The sequence below is a fragment of the Globicephala melas genome, chromosome 18 (assembly GCF_963455315.2).
Source record: "Globicephala melas chromosome 18, mGloMel1.2, whole genome shotgun sequence".
Classification (NCBI taxonomy): Eukaryota; Metazoa; Chordata; class Mammalia; order Artiodactyla; family Delphinidae; genus Globicephala; species Globicephala melas.
In genome coordinates this window covers 21,221,505-21,236,330 of record NC_083331.1, presented here as the reverse complement: position 1 = coordinate 21,236,330, position 14,826 = coordinate 21,221,505, and the positions used below count along the sequence as shown (strand labels likewise).

At 37.2% G+C, this 14,826-nt stretch overlaps 1 protein-coding gene across 1 annotated transcript in view; it reads left to right on the top strand.

Moving 5' to 3' along the window:
- GTF2F2 (general transcription factor IIF subunit 2) overlaps positions 1–14,826 on the top strand; it is a 154,409-nt gene that overhangs the window by 118,282 nt on the left and 21,301 nt on the right. Inside the window, exon 6 of the mRNA XM_030882220.3 lies at positions 4,663–4,762. Within this exon, the coding sequence (XP_030738080.1) occupies positions 4,663–4,762 (100 nt within the window). The remainder of the gene's footprint in view (positions 1–4,662; positions 4,763–14,826) is intronic.

The following is a 14,826-nucleotide window of genomic DNA, read 5'->3' as shown; positions in this document are numbered from 1 at the left end:
TGACTCTTTAGGGCTTCCCTGGTGGCGCAGTGGTTGAGTCCGCCTGCCGATGAAGGGTACACAGGTTCGTGCCCCCGTCCAGGAGGATCCCGCATGCCGCGGAGCGGCTGGGCCCGTGAGCCATGGCCACTGAGCCTGCGCTTCCGGAGCCTGTGCTCCACAGCGGGAGAGGCCGCGGCAGTGAGAGGCCCGCATACCGCAAAAAACAAACAAAAAAACTGACTCTTTAAATAATAATTCTAGAAAGACTGGGAATTCATTGAGTCCTAGTCTTCTAAGAATGTGAATGTGTATTCTAAATTGTCCTGAAATGGTGGTAACAATTAGCAACACGTATTTTTTTTTAATGGTTTGTAAAACAGGGCCTAGCTGTGTCTAAATGATCACATAGTAATATTTTTCTATTATTTCTTGAAAATAACACCATGTTTTTAAATTTTCTGGAAAAGTTAAGACCCAATTTTTTAAATGGTTGGGACAGCAAAACTTTTAGCTTCCTCCCAGTCCAGCATAAAACCTCTGTGTGTAGTTTGCTGTTCAGCTGTACAAACCTAATATTTCCAAATTAAATTATTTTGTACAAGCCTAGTTTTAAACCTCATTTTGACTTTGAAGGCATGTTGAGGTCAGTGATGTTTAATTTGGTGCTTTATTCAGTGATGAAGTGGAGTTGCAAATTGTTCTGACGCTTCATGAGATAATGTTAAATGGATTATTTAATGTTAAGTAAAGAACCCTGCTAAAGTATTTTAAACTATTCAGGTTAGTTAAAGTATTTTAAGATTTAGTTCTTTAAGAATATGTTATATTTTCAGTCCACAGATTAACCTTTTGAGGTGTTTTGTTTTGTTTTGTTTTAATCTATTTATTTATTTATGGCCGCATTGGGTCTTCGGTGCTGCGCATGGGCTTTCTCTAGTTGCGGTGAGCGGAAGGCTACTCTTTGTTGCGGTGCGTGGGCTTCGCATTGCTGTGGTTTCTCTTGTTGTAGAGCATCGGCTCTAGGCATGTGGGCTTCAGTAGTTGTGGCATGCAGGCTCAGTCGTTGTGGCTTACGGGCTCTAGAGCTCAGGCTCAGTAGTTGTGGTGCACAGGCTTAGTTGCTCCACGGCATGTGGGATCTTCCCAGACCAGGGCTCGAACCCGTGTCCCCTGCATTGGCAGGCAGATTCTTAACCCCTGTCCCACCAGGGAAGTCCCACCTTTTGAGTTTTGAATCATAAAGATATCTTCTTTTAATTAAAACAAAACGCTTAGACTTGACTTTTTAAATGTATAATAAAAAGGTTAAATTTTAATGTGAGCTTTTTATTTTTTAAAAAGTTAATTCAGTGTTTTCCTTTATATATTTAAAAGATTAAATACTTTGAGGATAAAAATGGCATGAGTCATGACACTCTATGGATGATGAAATTGGCTTTTAGAACTTTTGTATTGGAATTGAAAGGAAAGTGTGCCACATGAACCTGAATCGGGATGCAGTGGCTGAAAATAAATTCTAGTGTAAGAGCATGACAAGAATAAGCTACCGTTTATAAAAATGCACTTACCTGAACAGACTGAAACCCCAAGGAATTTTCAAATTGTGAAGTAAGGGGAACAGTCATTTAATGTAGAAGGAAGAAGCTAGCGCATGCCTCCCTCCTTGAATGCCTATAAGATCAAATTGTGGAGTGAGGTAATTGAATCAGGAAAGATAATTTAGTGGCAGCATAACAGGTAGATTACCATTTAGAGAGGCCAAACCCCTGAGAACTGATGGCATTAAGGGGATGGGGCTAAGGTTAGAGCACAGAGAGGTGTTCAGAGACAGGTTGCCACTTGGTTATGGGGGGGTTTTTCCGCCCTTTTTTCAAGGAATTACACATGCTTAGTTCTACCTCTTTGTAAACATTCCTATATCTGTCATCAATCAGTCTTTTCTCTCTAAACGCTTATCTCTTTGTCACTTTGAGACATCTTCTCAGCTTGGAGGAGTGATTTCTGCCCAGTCTTTTTTGCCTCACCTCTTACAAGTTTGGATTGCCCTGCTCCAGCTTACCCTCAAGTGCACATCTTGGAGTTAATCTTTACTTCGTAGCAGCACGCAGTCAGTTGTCATAATATCAACCCCCTGTCCCTCTTCAGTCCTGCAGATAATCCGTTATAGATAAGCGTTTGTTTAGTGTTTGTCTTCCACTATTCAAGTCTTTTCTTCAGAGAGAGGCACCCAGTAGTCATTTGCTGGATGATTGCCTGTAAGAGGCTCCTTCTGAAGTCTGGTCATGGCACAGCTGGAGCCATGCGGGTGCAGATGTGGGAGAACAGTGGATTAAGCTGGAGAGATAGCAGGGACTTGATCCCATAGGGACATGCAGTCATGTAAAGGAGCTTATGTGTCACCCAAGAACAGTTAAGAGGCCATTGAAGGATTGTTAGCCCAAGTCCATCTTTGGGTGGACATATCCCTTCTAGACCTCTAGCTAGTGCCTTCTTCCTGGTTCATAGAAAGTGTATTCGGCCCATGAAAAGCAAAGTAACAAACTACATATGATTTATGGTGACATATACAGTAAGTTTCTAAAGACATTTCTAAAGTACTTTTTTTACACTTCATAAAATAATGAATTTATGTATTTAAAGGATATATATGGATTTATGAATAATTGGAAGGATTAAAATATTTATATTTTAATACAGAAATGGCTATACTCAATTTGGGGATCATAGTTAAAAATAAAACCTGTAGTATTTATAGCTTTCAAATTAAAAAAGCAATTGGTAGATATTTAATATCTTCTGAGGAATTTGGTATTATATCCCTAAAAATAGGCAGAAATAAACAGAAATAACTCCAACCAAGTAATTAAATAATAAGAATGTTATAAAAGCAGGTACCTTTTATACTGCAAGTTGTGCCTTTGAAGGAATTTTATTTTATTTTTTTAATGTCTTTATTGGAGTATAATTGCTCTACAATGGTGTGTTAGTTTCTGCTTTATAACAAAGCGAATCAGCTGTACATATACATATATCCCCGTATCCCCTCCCTCTTGCGTCTCCCTCCCACCCTCCCTGTCCCACCCCAGCTTACCATTCCCACTCCCTGTGTCCTCAAGTCCATTCTCTAAGTCTGCATCTTTGTTCCTGTCCTGCCCCTAGGTTCTTCAGAACCTTTTTTTTTTTTTTTTAGGTTCCATATATATGTGTTAGCATACAGTATTTGTTTTTCTCTTTTGAAGGAATTTTAAACGAACATTTTTAGTTCCTGTTCTGTTGAACCAAAGAATTTAAAGTCCCATTAAAATAAAGTAATACGATGTTCAACATGTATTATTTTTAAATGACCAACATTTTTAAGGCTTTCAAACTAAGAAATGATTTTTCGTTTTCCTTTAAGAAAGTATACTTCCTTTTCTGATTATGAAAGTGATTGATGCTTATTGCAGAAAATTTAGAAAGCATATGGAAATCTTAAATGCATTCATTTTGCTCTCTTTCTTCCCATTCTTTCATGTTAAGTTCCATTTTCTTTAAAAACCCACCTTCTTTTTTTTGTCTGTATCAAGTAGGTAATTTTCTAACATGGTTCTCAGTTTCTTTGCTGTGACCATTGCATTTCACTAGTTCCTTTTGGGTTCATTTTACTTTTTGCTGAAATGAATCCTTGAGTAGTTCTCTCAGTGAGGACCTGTGAATGATAAACTTTGTTTTTGTACAAAAATACTTTTATTTCACTCTTACTCTTCAATTATAATTTAGCTAGACATGGTTGGCAATTTTTTTTCTATAGTACTTTAAATACATTCTTGTATTCTGATATCTTGCTGATGAGAAGTCTAGAGGTACAGTGGTATCTTCTGTCCTTTAAAAAATAGTCACTTTGATTAAAAAAAACAAAGTCATTTTGAAAACTACACCATTTTCCCCCTTAAAACATTTTTTAGATTTACTGTGCTCATATACCAAAGAATTAATTTTTAAAATAAGAAGTAAATGGTTGAATGTGAGTCACTGGGTATGGTAATATTTAGTCCAAAACAAAATCTCCTCAGATTGCTATTTGAATATATATATTTATAATATGCTATACCTAGTGTCATAGGTTTATTTTATGGCTCTTTTTCCAAAAGTGATGTTTTTAATTATATTTTAATTTAGATGGATGGAGTCCTACAGTTGGACAACCAATGCTGTCCAATAGAAATTTCTGTGATGATGCAAATGTTATTTATATGCACTGTCCATTAAAGCAGCTACTAGCCACTAGATCCTGAATGCTGATGTGTCATCTTTTTATCATACTTTAATCTCATCAAATGAATAGAAGTTTTGGATTAATACCTTGATTAGTTTTAGACCATATAACTTAAGATAATTCATTTTTACATGCAAATTTTTTTCTAGAAATTTAAAGCTGATTAGCTTCTTTGTTTTAAAACTTAAAGTTTGACTGCAAAGTATAGGTTTAGAAGGAAGTTGTAGAATTAAATGACATGGTTTGTATGTTTAGCTTATGATCTGGTTTCTACATTATTGTCATATTCAGTGTGTTTTTGAAGTATTAAGACTGATGTATCGTCTTTATATATTAAGTATTAGTCTTGAAGAATTATAGGAATAACTCTTCAGGTTTCACCCAGTAAACAATTAAGTTTGTTAATAATGCCTTCTGTTTTTCAGATTACAAATAGAAGAATCTTCCAAACCTGTGAGGCTATCACAGCAACTAGACAAAGTTGTGACAACCAATTACAAACCTGTTGCTAATCATCAATACAATGTAAGTCTTCATGTCTTTCTTCACTCTGTTCTGTCTTTAATATCACAAAATCTTAGGTTTTGAAAGGACCTTGGCAGTCACATAACTTGCTGTCAGGCGCTTGAGTTATCCAGACTTAGTGAGGAAGATAACAGTTTGCCAAGCATAGAAAAGATATTCACTGTGTATCCTAAATCATACGATGAGAAGAAGGCAACCACTGTTCAAATGACTCCTGAAAAGTTTTTCAAAGAAATAAAACACTTCATTTTTCAATGTTTCTAATGTTTTAGTGTCCTCAATAAATATTAGTTTTGCTGTTTTTTCTCAATACCTTTATTACTGAGAGTTTTTAATGTTTTGACAAAAAGTTTTAAAGGCCATGAAACAATGATAATTTTTCCCATTGATTATTAAGATGGCTTTGCATAGTTTCAACTTTTATGGGCATTTTTATGGCTTCACACTACCATTCAAAGCAAGGACTGCCTGTGTGTATGTGTGTGTGTGTGTGTGTGTGTATGTGTGTATTTAAACCTCTTTTATTGAAGTATATCATATATACTATATTTATTATATATATACACAGCATATATACACACACACAGTATGTATTTTCTGTGTGTATAAAATATGTATACACATGTATACATATTATGTGTACTTTGTGCCAGGCACTGTTCTTACTATTGTAACTACTGCTACTATCCTTATTTTACAGATGAAGTAACTGAGGCACAGAGAGGTTAGCTTACTTGAGGTCACACAGCCAGTAATTAGCCAGTCCAGGTGTTGAATCAGATAGTCTGTTTTAAGAGCCTTACTTTTTTTTTTTTAATTGAAATATAGGTGATTTATAATATTGCATTAGTTTCAGGTGTCCAGCAAAGTGATGTGGTTATGCACATTGTAGGTTATTACAAGATACTGAATTTAGTTCTCTGTGCTATACAGTAGGGCCTTGCTGTTTGTTTTATATATAGTAGTGTGTATCTGTCAATCCCATACTCCTGATTTATCCCTCCCCCTACTTCCCCTTTGGTGACCATAAGTTTGTTTTCTGTGTCTGTGAGTAGGAGCCTTACTCTTAATGAACCACTGTGCTGTGTTGTTGCACATTATTAGCAGTGCTAAAAGGGCTAAGGGTTCTGCGTCTTGAAGTACCTGCAGTGTCAGGAAAAATGTGATGATTTTCTGAAAATAAAAGGAAGCCTAAGTTAAGTCAAGTAGCAATTAAGAGTTGATAACCTGTGTCCTCCTTTGTTGCTTAAGATTCCCCTTGATACTGAATGTAGGAAGAAATAAACACTCTTTAAGACTGGCCTTAAGTTCCAGGCTTATTCAGTGACGCAGATAGTATCTGCCAAACCACTGCTTTATGATATTTGAATTTCTTTTGGTTATTTTATGTGAAAGGTAGCAAATGCAAGTGTCTCCAGGACCAAGTAGGCATCTCTCTGGGTGGGATGCTGAAATTTAAGAAGACAAGTGGTAGAGACTGATGAACTGGAGTGTATGTGCCCCTTCTAAAGACATTCAGATATTAAAAATTGCTACACTGTGTGGATTTAGTCAAGCAAGTCACAATTCAGCTGCATGCACGCAGGCTTTCGTTTTATAGCCTCTGGTTATGTGTCAGGGGAAAAATAAACTCAAAAAGAGGATAGGCAAGATAAGTGGGGACAAACATAAGATAATCCAAGAGAGGTATTTTTATGATGTCTGTTGATTGAGACAAGTAAGGAGAAGTCTCCTTCTTTGTCCTCTTCTATTCCAGTCTTTTCTACTCTTAGATGGGAATACATACAACCTTCTGGAGCCAAGTGGAAACAGAGAAGTGAAATAGGATAGGTCTTACTTGTCTTTGCCTCTCTTCTTCATTAATATGCTTCTCCTGTAGTCCCTGACTATGCTTTTTTCTCCACTTATGGGTCAGGCTTCTGTATACCTGTTTCTACTCTTGTGTAAGTTTTTATTGCAGTGAGGACAAGGAAGACCACACCTTCCATAGGCTATAAATAGCCTTTCTGGAGAGAAGTTTGGTAATTTGTGTCAAAAGCACTATAAAAGGATACATCCTTTGATCTAGCAGTCTTGTATCTAAGAATTTATCCTAGTAAGACAAGTGGCCAAAGATGTATATGCAATAGTGTTTCTCCCTATTGCTTAAGATAGGAAAAGTTCAGAAACACTTGTCCCAAAATAAGGATTAGTTCAGTACTTTAAGTTGTTATTTTTTGATGGTAGGCTCTAGAGTGATTTTATCCTAATTTTCCTCTTTATGAAATCTTTCTTGAATTGTTGGAATTGTCACAGTGAGCATGTATTGTCTGAATTGTTACAGTGGGCAGTAAAACTTTTCTGTTGGAATGGGAAAGGGAAGAAAGCTAGGGAAGAGTGTTAGTACTTAGCCATGACAATGTCCTTCCACAGTTATCTAAGGTTTGTCTTCTGTCAACAAAAATAATATTTTTTTAATGCCTGCTTTATGCCTGAGATACCTACTCTTGGTGAACCAAATAAATAAAATTCCTGTCTTCACGGAAGAAAGAAGAAGAAGCTACCACTTCTTTCAATTTCTCTGGTCATGCCTTTTCAGACCCCATTTGGGGTGTAATCTATATTTCCTTTGACCTAGTGAGTCCACATTTGTATATTATAATTGTTTTTTCTTAAATTCCATTATAAGGGTCACTCTTGTTATACTACCACATACCATCATTTCTGAAGCAAAAGGAAAATCTCTCTTAGGTCAGTCAAAGCCGGCACCTTTGCTTAGTATTAAAGCTCTGACCTCTATCTAATTCATATACAGAGTGACATTGGCACTATATCTACCTGTCAGGTATAGAAGGTACATTCCAAATGTCATTTTTAGAATGTTTTTCATTGCTTTCTTTCTACTGCTAAAATAAATACAAATATATTGTATATTCTAAACCACTCATTAGGATATAAACCTATCACATCGCAAGAGGGAGGGGATATGGGGACAAGTGTATGCATATGGCTGATTCTCTTTGTTGTGCAACAGAAACTAACACGGTATTGTGAAGCAATTATACTCCAGTAAAGATCTATTTAAAAAAAAGCCATCACATCCACTTTAAAGACTCTTTTTAATATTAAGTGACATTTCAGTTCATGGTAACAGCCTTCGTTAAGGTTGTCATAGTGTAAATGAGTCGTTAATATTAACGTAATTACAGTGATGAGTCATATAGTAATCTTTGATTAACAGAGATTGACTGTAACTTACCACATTATGTTATTTGAATGTTTAGTGAATTTTTTCCATGCGATTGTATCAAAATGGGTGAAGGCACCTACATAGCTTTTAAAAGGATATTCAGTATTATAATGCCAACTGTAAGAAGAGTATAAAACTTTTGTTATTATTGTCAGGAACATTAATTTTTAAGTGATTGAGAAACTTCAATGTAGTTCATTCAACAAGAATGACTTAGAGATTATGTAATCAAGATGTTCAGTTTTACTTATTTATTTAAAAAAATTTTTTTTAATTAATTTATTTTTGGCTGCGTTGGGTCTTTGTTGCTGCGCGCGGGCTTCCTCTAGTTGTGGTGAGCGGGGGCTACTCTTCATTGCGATGCACGGGCTTCTCGTTGCAGTGGCTTCTCTTGTTGCAGAAGACAGGCTCTAGGTGCGCGGGCTTCAGTAGTTGTGGTGCACGGGCTTAGTTGCTCCACGGCATGTGGGATCTTCCCAGACCAGGGCTCAAACCTGTGTCCCCGGCATTGGCAGGTGGATTCTTAACCACTGTGCCACCAGGGAAGTACTAAGATATTCAGTTTTTTGTGGTTTTTTTAAACATCTTTATTGGAGTATAATTGCTTTACAATGGTGTGTTAGTTTCTGCTTTATACCAGAGTGAATCAGCTATACATATACATATATCCCCATATCTTCTCCCTCTTGCATCTCCCTCCCACCCTCCCAATCCCACCCCTCTAGGTGGTCACAGACCACCGAGCTCATCTCCCTGTGCTATGCAGCTGCTTCCCACTAGCTATCTATTTTACAGTTGGTAGTGTATATATGTCCATGCCACTCTCTCACTTCGTCCCAGCTTAACCTTCTCCCTCTCTATGTCCTCAAGTCCCTTCTCTACGTCTGCGTCTTTATTCCTGTCCTGCCCCTAGGTTCTTCAGAACCTTTTTATTATTTTTTTTAAGATTCTGTGTATATGTGTTAGCATACGGTATTTGTTTTTCTCTTCCTGACTTGCTTCACTCTGTATGACAGACTCTGGGTCCATCCACCTCACTACAAATAACTCAATTTCGTTCTTCTTATGGCTGAGTAATATTCCATTGTATATGTGTGCCACATCTTCTTTATCCATTCATCTGTCGATGGACACTTAGGTTGCTTCCATGTCCTGGCTATTGTAAATAGAGCTGCAGTGAACATTGTGGTACATGACTCTTTTTGAATTATGGTTTTCTCAGGGTATATCTATTTAGGTCTTCTGCCCATTTTTAAATTGGGTTGTTTGTTTTTTTGACACTGAGCTGCATGAGCTGCTTGTAAATTTTGGAGATTAATCCTTTGTCAGTTGCTTCATTTGCAAATATTTTTTCCCATTCTGAGGGTTGTCTTTTCATCTTGTTTATGGTTTCCTTTGCTGTGCAAAAGCTTCTTTTTTTTTTTTTTTTTTTTTTTTTGCGGTACGCGGGCCTCTCACTGTTGTGGGCTCTCCTGTTGCAGAGCACAGGCTCTGGACGTGCAGGCCCAGCGGCCATGGCTCACGGTCCTAGCCGCTCCACGGCATGTGGGATCTTCCTGGAACGGGGCACGAACCCATGTCCCCTGCATTGGCAGGCGGACTCTCAACCACTGTGCCACCAGGGAAGCCCCTGTGCAAAAGCTTTTAAGTTTCATTAGGTCCCATTTGTTTAGTTTTGTTTTTATTTCCATTTTTCTAGGAGGTGGGTCAAAAAGGATCTTGCTGTGATTTATGTCAAAGAATGTTCTTCCTATGTTTTCCTCTAAGAGTTTTATAGTGCCTGGCCTTCCATCTAGGTCTTTAATCCATTTTGAGTTTATTTTTGTGTATGGTGCTGGGGAGTGTTCTAATTTTATTCTTTTACATGTAGCTGTCCAGTTTTCCCAGCACCATTTATTGAAGAGGCTGTCTTTTCTCCATTGTATATTCTTGTCTCCTTTATCAAAGATAAGGTGACCATAGGTGTGTGGGTTTATCTCTGGGCTTTCTATCCTATTCCGTTGATGTATATTTCTATTTTTGTGCCAGTACCATACTGTCTTAATTACTGTAGCTTTGTAGTATAGTCTGAAGTCTGGGAGCTTGATTCCTCCAGCTCTGTTTTTCTTTCTCAAGATTGCTTTGGCTATTCGGGGTCTTTTGGGTTTCCATACAAATTGTGAAATTTTTTGTTCTACTTCTGTGAAAAATACCATTGGTAGTTTGATAGGGATTGCATTGAATCTGTAGATTGCTCTGGGTAGTATAGTCATTTTCACAATGTTGATTCTTCCAATCCAAAAACATGGTATATCTGTCTCTCCATCTGTTTGTATCATCTTTAATTTCTTTCATCAGTGTCTTATAGTTTTCTGCATACAGGTCTTTTGTCTCCTTAGGTGGCTTTATGATGTCCAGTTTTAAATTCAATATGAGGTTGAAATGTTCGCAAACTTTTGCCAGGTGGAGCTATATAAACATGAAGCCCAGTATTTCATTTTAACAGTTGAGATTCTTTTAATGCAATTTTCAGGACAGAAATAAGGGGGAAAAAATTTGTACAAAAGATTTTAAAGGAGGTGGAAATGACATATGTATTTGTAAAAGAATATCCATACATACATTTGATCAGAAAGAAACCACTTTGCATTTACCCCCAGAAACATTTTCACTCACCTGTGACACCTAGATAAATTTACGTTTGGTATAGATGATCATCTCCAAATATTTGAATTCCTACTTTGTACATAGAGCTTTTCTAAGCATTAAATTTAAATTTATCTCTTTGCTTCACAAACTATCTGGGATATGATACCTACTATTCTTGCCATTCAGAAAGCATTTTGGGAGCCAAAAAGAATGATATTAGTAGCATTATCTCTTAGAATAGTCCTTCCTTGAAAGCTTGGCCGTGAAAACTCACCCTTTAGTAGGATGTGACCTGTCAGGTTTCTCCCTTTGTGGCCTTTCCTCTGCCTTATTAGATCATCATTAAGTTTCTGAAACTTCTTCCAGAGAAACTTTTTTGAAACACTAATTTTATGAGAATCTCCTTGAAAAAAAGAGTTGTGTAAAAAGAATTGTGTGTTAAAAGAACTTGTAGATTCTGATTATATCCTCCCCCTTCAATACTGATACTGCATTTAATATACTAAAGTTGGGAACCTCTAGGAATTTGTTTAATCCTGCATTTTGTAAACATTTGAACATCACATTCCCCATCCCCCATCCTTTCACGTAGCAAAAACAAACTATGAAAAATAATGGCTGTCAAAATAGGATTTACAAAAGGGCCCATTGGGGGAGGGGGAGATTTTGGAACTTATATTTTTCTTGGTTTTTACCTAATAAAGGAAAGAAATTGAGCTCTAGAAATATTTACAATGGGGATTGACCTTGGTACCCTTATGCAGTCCCTGTGCAAATCAGTCATTTTTCATTAGAGGAGTAGACGTTGTACAACGCAAGGACTTCCCTGGCTGTTTGGTGGTTAAGACTCCAAGCTTCCATCGCAGGGGGCACAAGTTCGATCCCTGATCAGGGAACTAAGATCCCACATGCCACATGGTGTGGCCAAAGAAAAGAGAAAGAAATTGTGCAACACAGAGGGGTTGGCATTGGTGCTTTCAGCACCTCACGCTCTTGTTTTCAGCATTTTAGGTTTGGTGCTAAATTTAAGGATTTACAGATTATAGTATCTATTATTAACTAAATTCAATCTCAAAAAGTGAATAAATGGCTTAAAAAGATTCCAACAAAAAAACTGTAGATTAAAGATAATAGTAATGAAGCAAATATATATCAACATGAAAGTGGCAAAACTGACACTTCTCTTCTAAAACCATCTCTTGGAATTCCCTGGTGGTCCACTGTTTAAGACTCGGCACTTTCACTGCTGTGCGCCCAAGGTTCGATCCCAGGTCGGGGAGCTAAGATCCCGTGAGCCGTGTGGCATGGCAAAAAAAAAATCTCTTTTATTAGTCACTTTGTGAGGTAGAAACAGTGATGACGTGATCAAATCTGACAAGAACTTGGCCCTCCCGAAAAGGAAATTATCATTCTAAATATGGCTTGTGATCCCCTGTCTTTAATGATTCGGTTAGTGTCTATCATGGAAGAAGAAACAACTCCAGATATTTCAAGCCGAAAGGGACTTAAAGTAGGGAACTGGTTACAAATGGTTTACAGAATGGAATAACAAAAATGGAAGGGCTGAGGTTGCCAGAGATGAGGAAGCTGCTGCTTCCAGAGGTGCTTCCACAGCACAAGAGAAGAAAACCGCCCTTCCTCCTGCTTCCTTCTTCCATTGGCAGAGCCTCAGCTGGGAACAGGCTGGCAGGGGGGTCTCGGGAGTGTGGCCTGCAGTCCCCTGACGCCACCACCACCGCCGCCAAGGCTGGGAGCTGAAGGCTTATTGGAAATAATTTGACATAGTGACCCTTGACCTTTGTGTTGTACCGTAAGTTGTATTAGCTGTTGCTGGTTCAAAGCCATCACAGTTTGCAATTCATTTAAAGACTAAGCATCCAGAACATGAAGACGGATCCACTGTATTTTGAGAGCAAAACAAAAAAAAGTGTTTTGTAATTTTGACAAATTAAATTAAAACTTATTCCTAAAATAGTTTTATTTTTATTTCATCTCTTTAAATTTTTTGTTCTTGTACGCTTTATAAAGATAACTGTGCATATTAATACAGAATACATTTTTTAATAATTTACAAATATATATTCATATAGTTCATGCTTTACATTTTTTACTGATTGGGATTTCCCCAGTGGTCCAGTGGGTAGGACTCAGCGCTTTCACTGCTGAGGGCCTGGGTTCCGTTCCTGGTCAGGGAGCTAAGATCCCACAAGCTGCGTGGCGAGGGGAAAAAAATATTTTTTTTACTGATAGAGTTGTATAATCAAAATATAGAGTCAGCTGATGTGTAAGATTCCTTTCAGCTCCCTCCATCCCTGATTGCAAGTAAGGGTGCTTGTGTATGTGTGTTCTGGTTGACGTTGTGGACATCATCATCCAGCCTGTGTAAATGTCACAGTATTCTTACATGTAGTCTCCATCTGATGACCTTTCTCATAAGGACTCCCTTTTCTCATAAGGATTTGTGTCTTCTCTTGTCTAGACAGTGGTTCTCAATGCTGGCTGTACACTAGAATCACCTGGGAAGCTTTTAAAAAGAAAAATACCTCCAGAGATTGATTGTATTGATCTACTATGGAGGCCAGCTGTCTTAAATTTTTAAGTTCCCTAGGTAATTCTAGCATTCCGCCACTGATCCACAGTTACAGGCATTTTTTATAGCTCTGTCTGCCATCTCCTGTTGGGGTGGGGAGCAAAAATGATGCCCGAGAGACCAGGAAGTTTCTTTCCACTAAACCTAAGACTTTTAAAAAGGCTTAGTATCTTCTCGGCTCTGTTATCATCAATCCCCCTCTATGCCCCACCCACCCCAGCTTGAAAAAAGATTTCTCTTTCCCTTTTTTTTTCCTGGCAAGAGCTCTTAGTCTGAAAATGATAGAGAATTAGAAAAATTGAACTAGAAAACTACTGTTGGAGGTAATAGAACTATTACATAAAATCTTGAAGTAAACCCCCAGGAACTAAAAAGAAAATTTATTTTATGCATACTCTGTTTCCTTCTGTGTGGCAACCAACTGTGTTAGTCTTCAGAGCTAGGGTTGTTGGCAGTGGGGGGGGGGGGTTTGCTTAGCTTTTTGTTTTGTTCTCAGGTATCTGTATGAATTTGGAATTTTGCTGATTAAAATGGATGCCTGCAGGACTGTATCTAAAGGCCTTTCGGCAATATTTGCCTACTGTAGTATATAGTGTAGTATAAGGATGCATGCTTCGTTCATTTGAATTTGCACACCAAGGACTGATCAACTCTAAAGAAATAATTTCCTCCCAAGAGATAACAACACACTAAGCAGAAACAGGAGCATTGGGGGTGGGGGGGAGTCTTTCATAAGGATTTAAAATGCAAACCATGTTATTCAAGGCTGTCATGCTCACTTTAAAAGTTAAAATACAAGCCTCCACAAAGACTGCCTTGACAAAGCAATCAAAATATTTCTGCAAACAACAATCTAGAAATTTACAGACATTTGTATTATAATACTTTCATTGGCAGTGGGTGGCATTTATAATTTTAGTCAGTGATTATTGTTTCAGTAATGATGGTTGAACAGCTCTATACCACATCCACAATGGATTTTCAACATTTGGTTGCGTTTTTAGTCTTGAATAATTTGCTTTTCATTTTGAAAGTAAAATTGTATATGATGGATTTTTTGGATTGTAAAAATTTGTAACTAGAGATTAAATTTAATGTTCTTTCTGAATTGACATTTATTTCTATGCAGCTGGTTACACTGTAGTCTGTGGTCATTGGGGGCAGATATAAGATCAGTAATTAAAATTCATATAATATAAAAGCTATTTCTAGTCCAGTAACTCTCCTACTAATATTTTGTGGTAGCTGCTAAAAAGTTAGAAAATATGACTGCTTTGAGTGTCATCTCCTTATAATGCCAGTACAAAACAAAATGCCCAAAGGGAAAAGAGCTAAAATGAGAAGAAATAGCATTATCTCAAAACAGTAGTCTTCTCCTAAACTAGTTCATATCATTTGTAGCTTATTTGTAGAATTAATTTTATTTGTAGTACAAAGTTGTAAGTGCAATATTAAGATTGGCATTTCTACACTGTTTGGCTTAAAAGAGAAAAGTTACCTCAGGGATCTTAGTTTTGTCCTGAGTATAAGTTATTAATAACTAAATGATCATGGAAGTAATTTCAGTCCCTTTTTATAGTTACACATATATTGGAACTACCTGATACCACAGAGCAG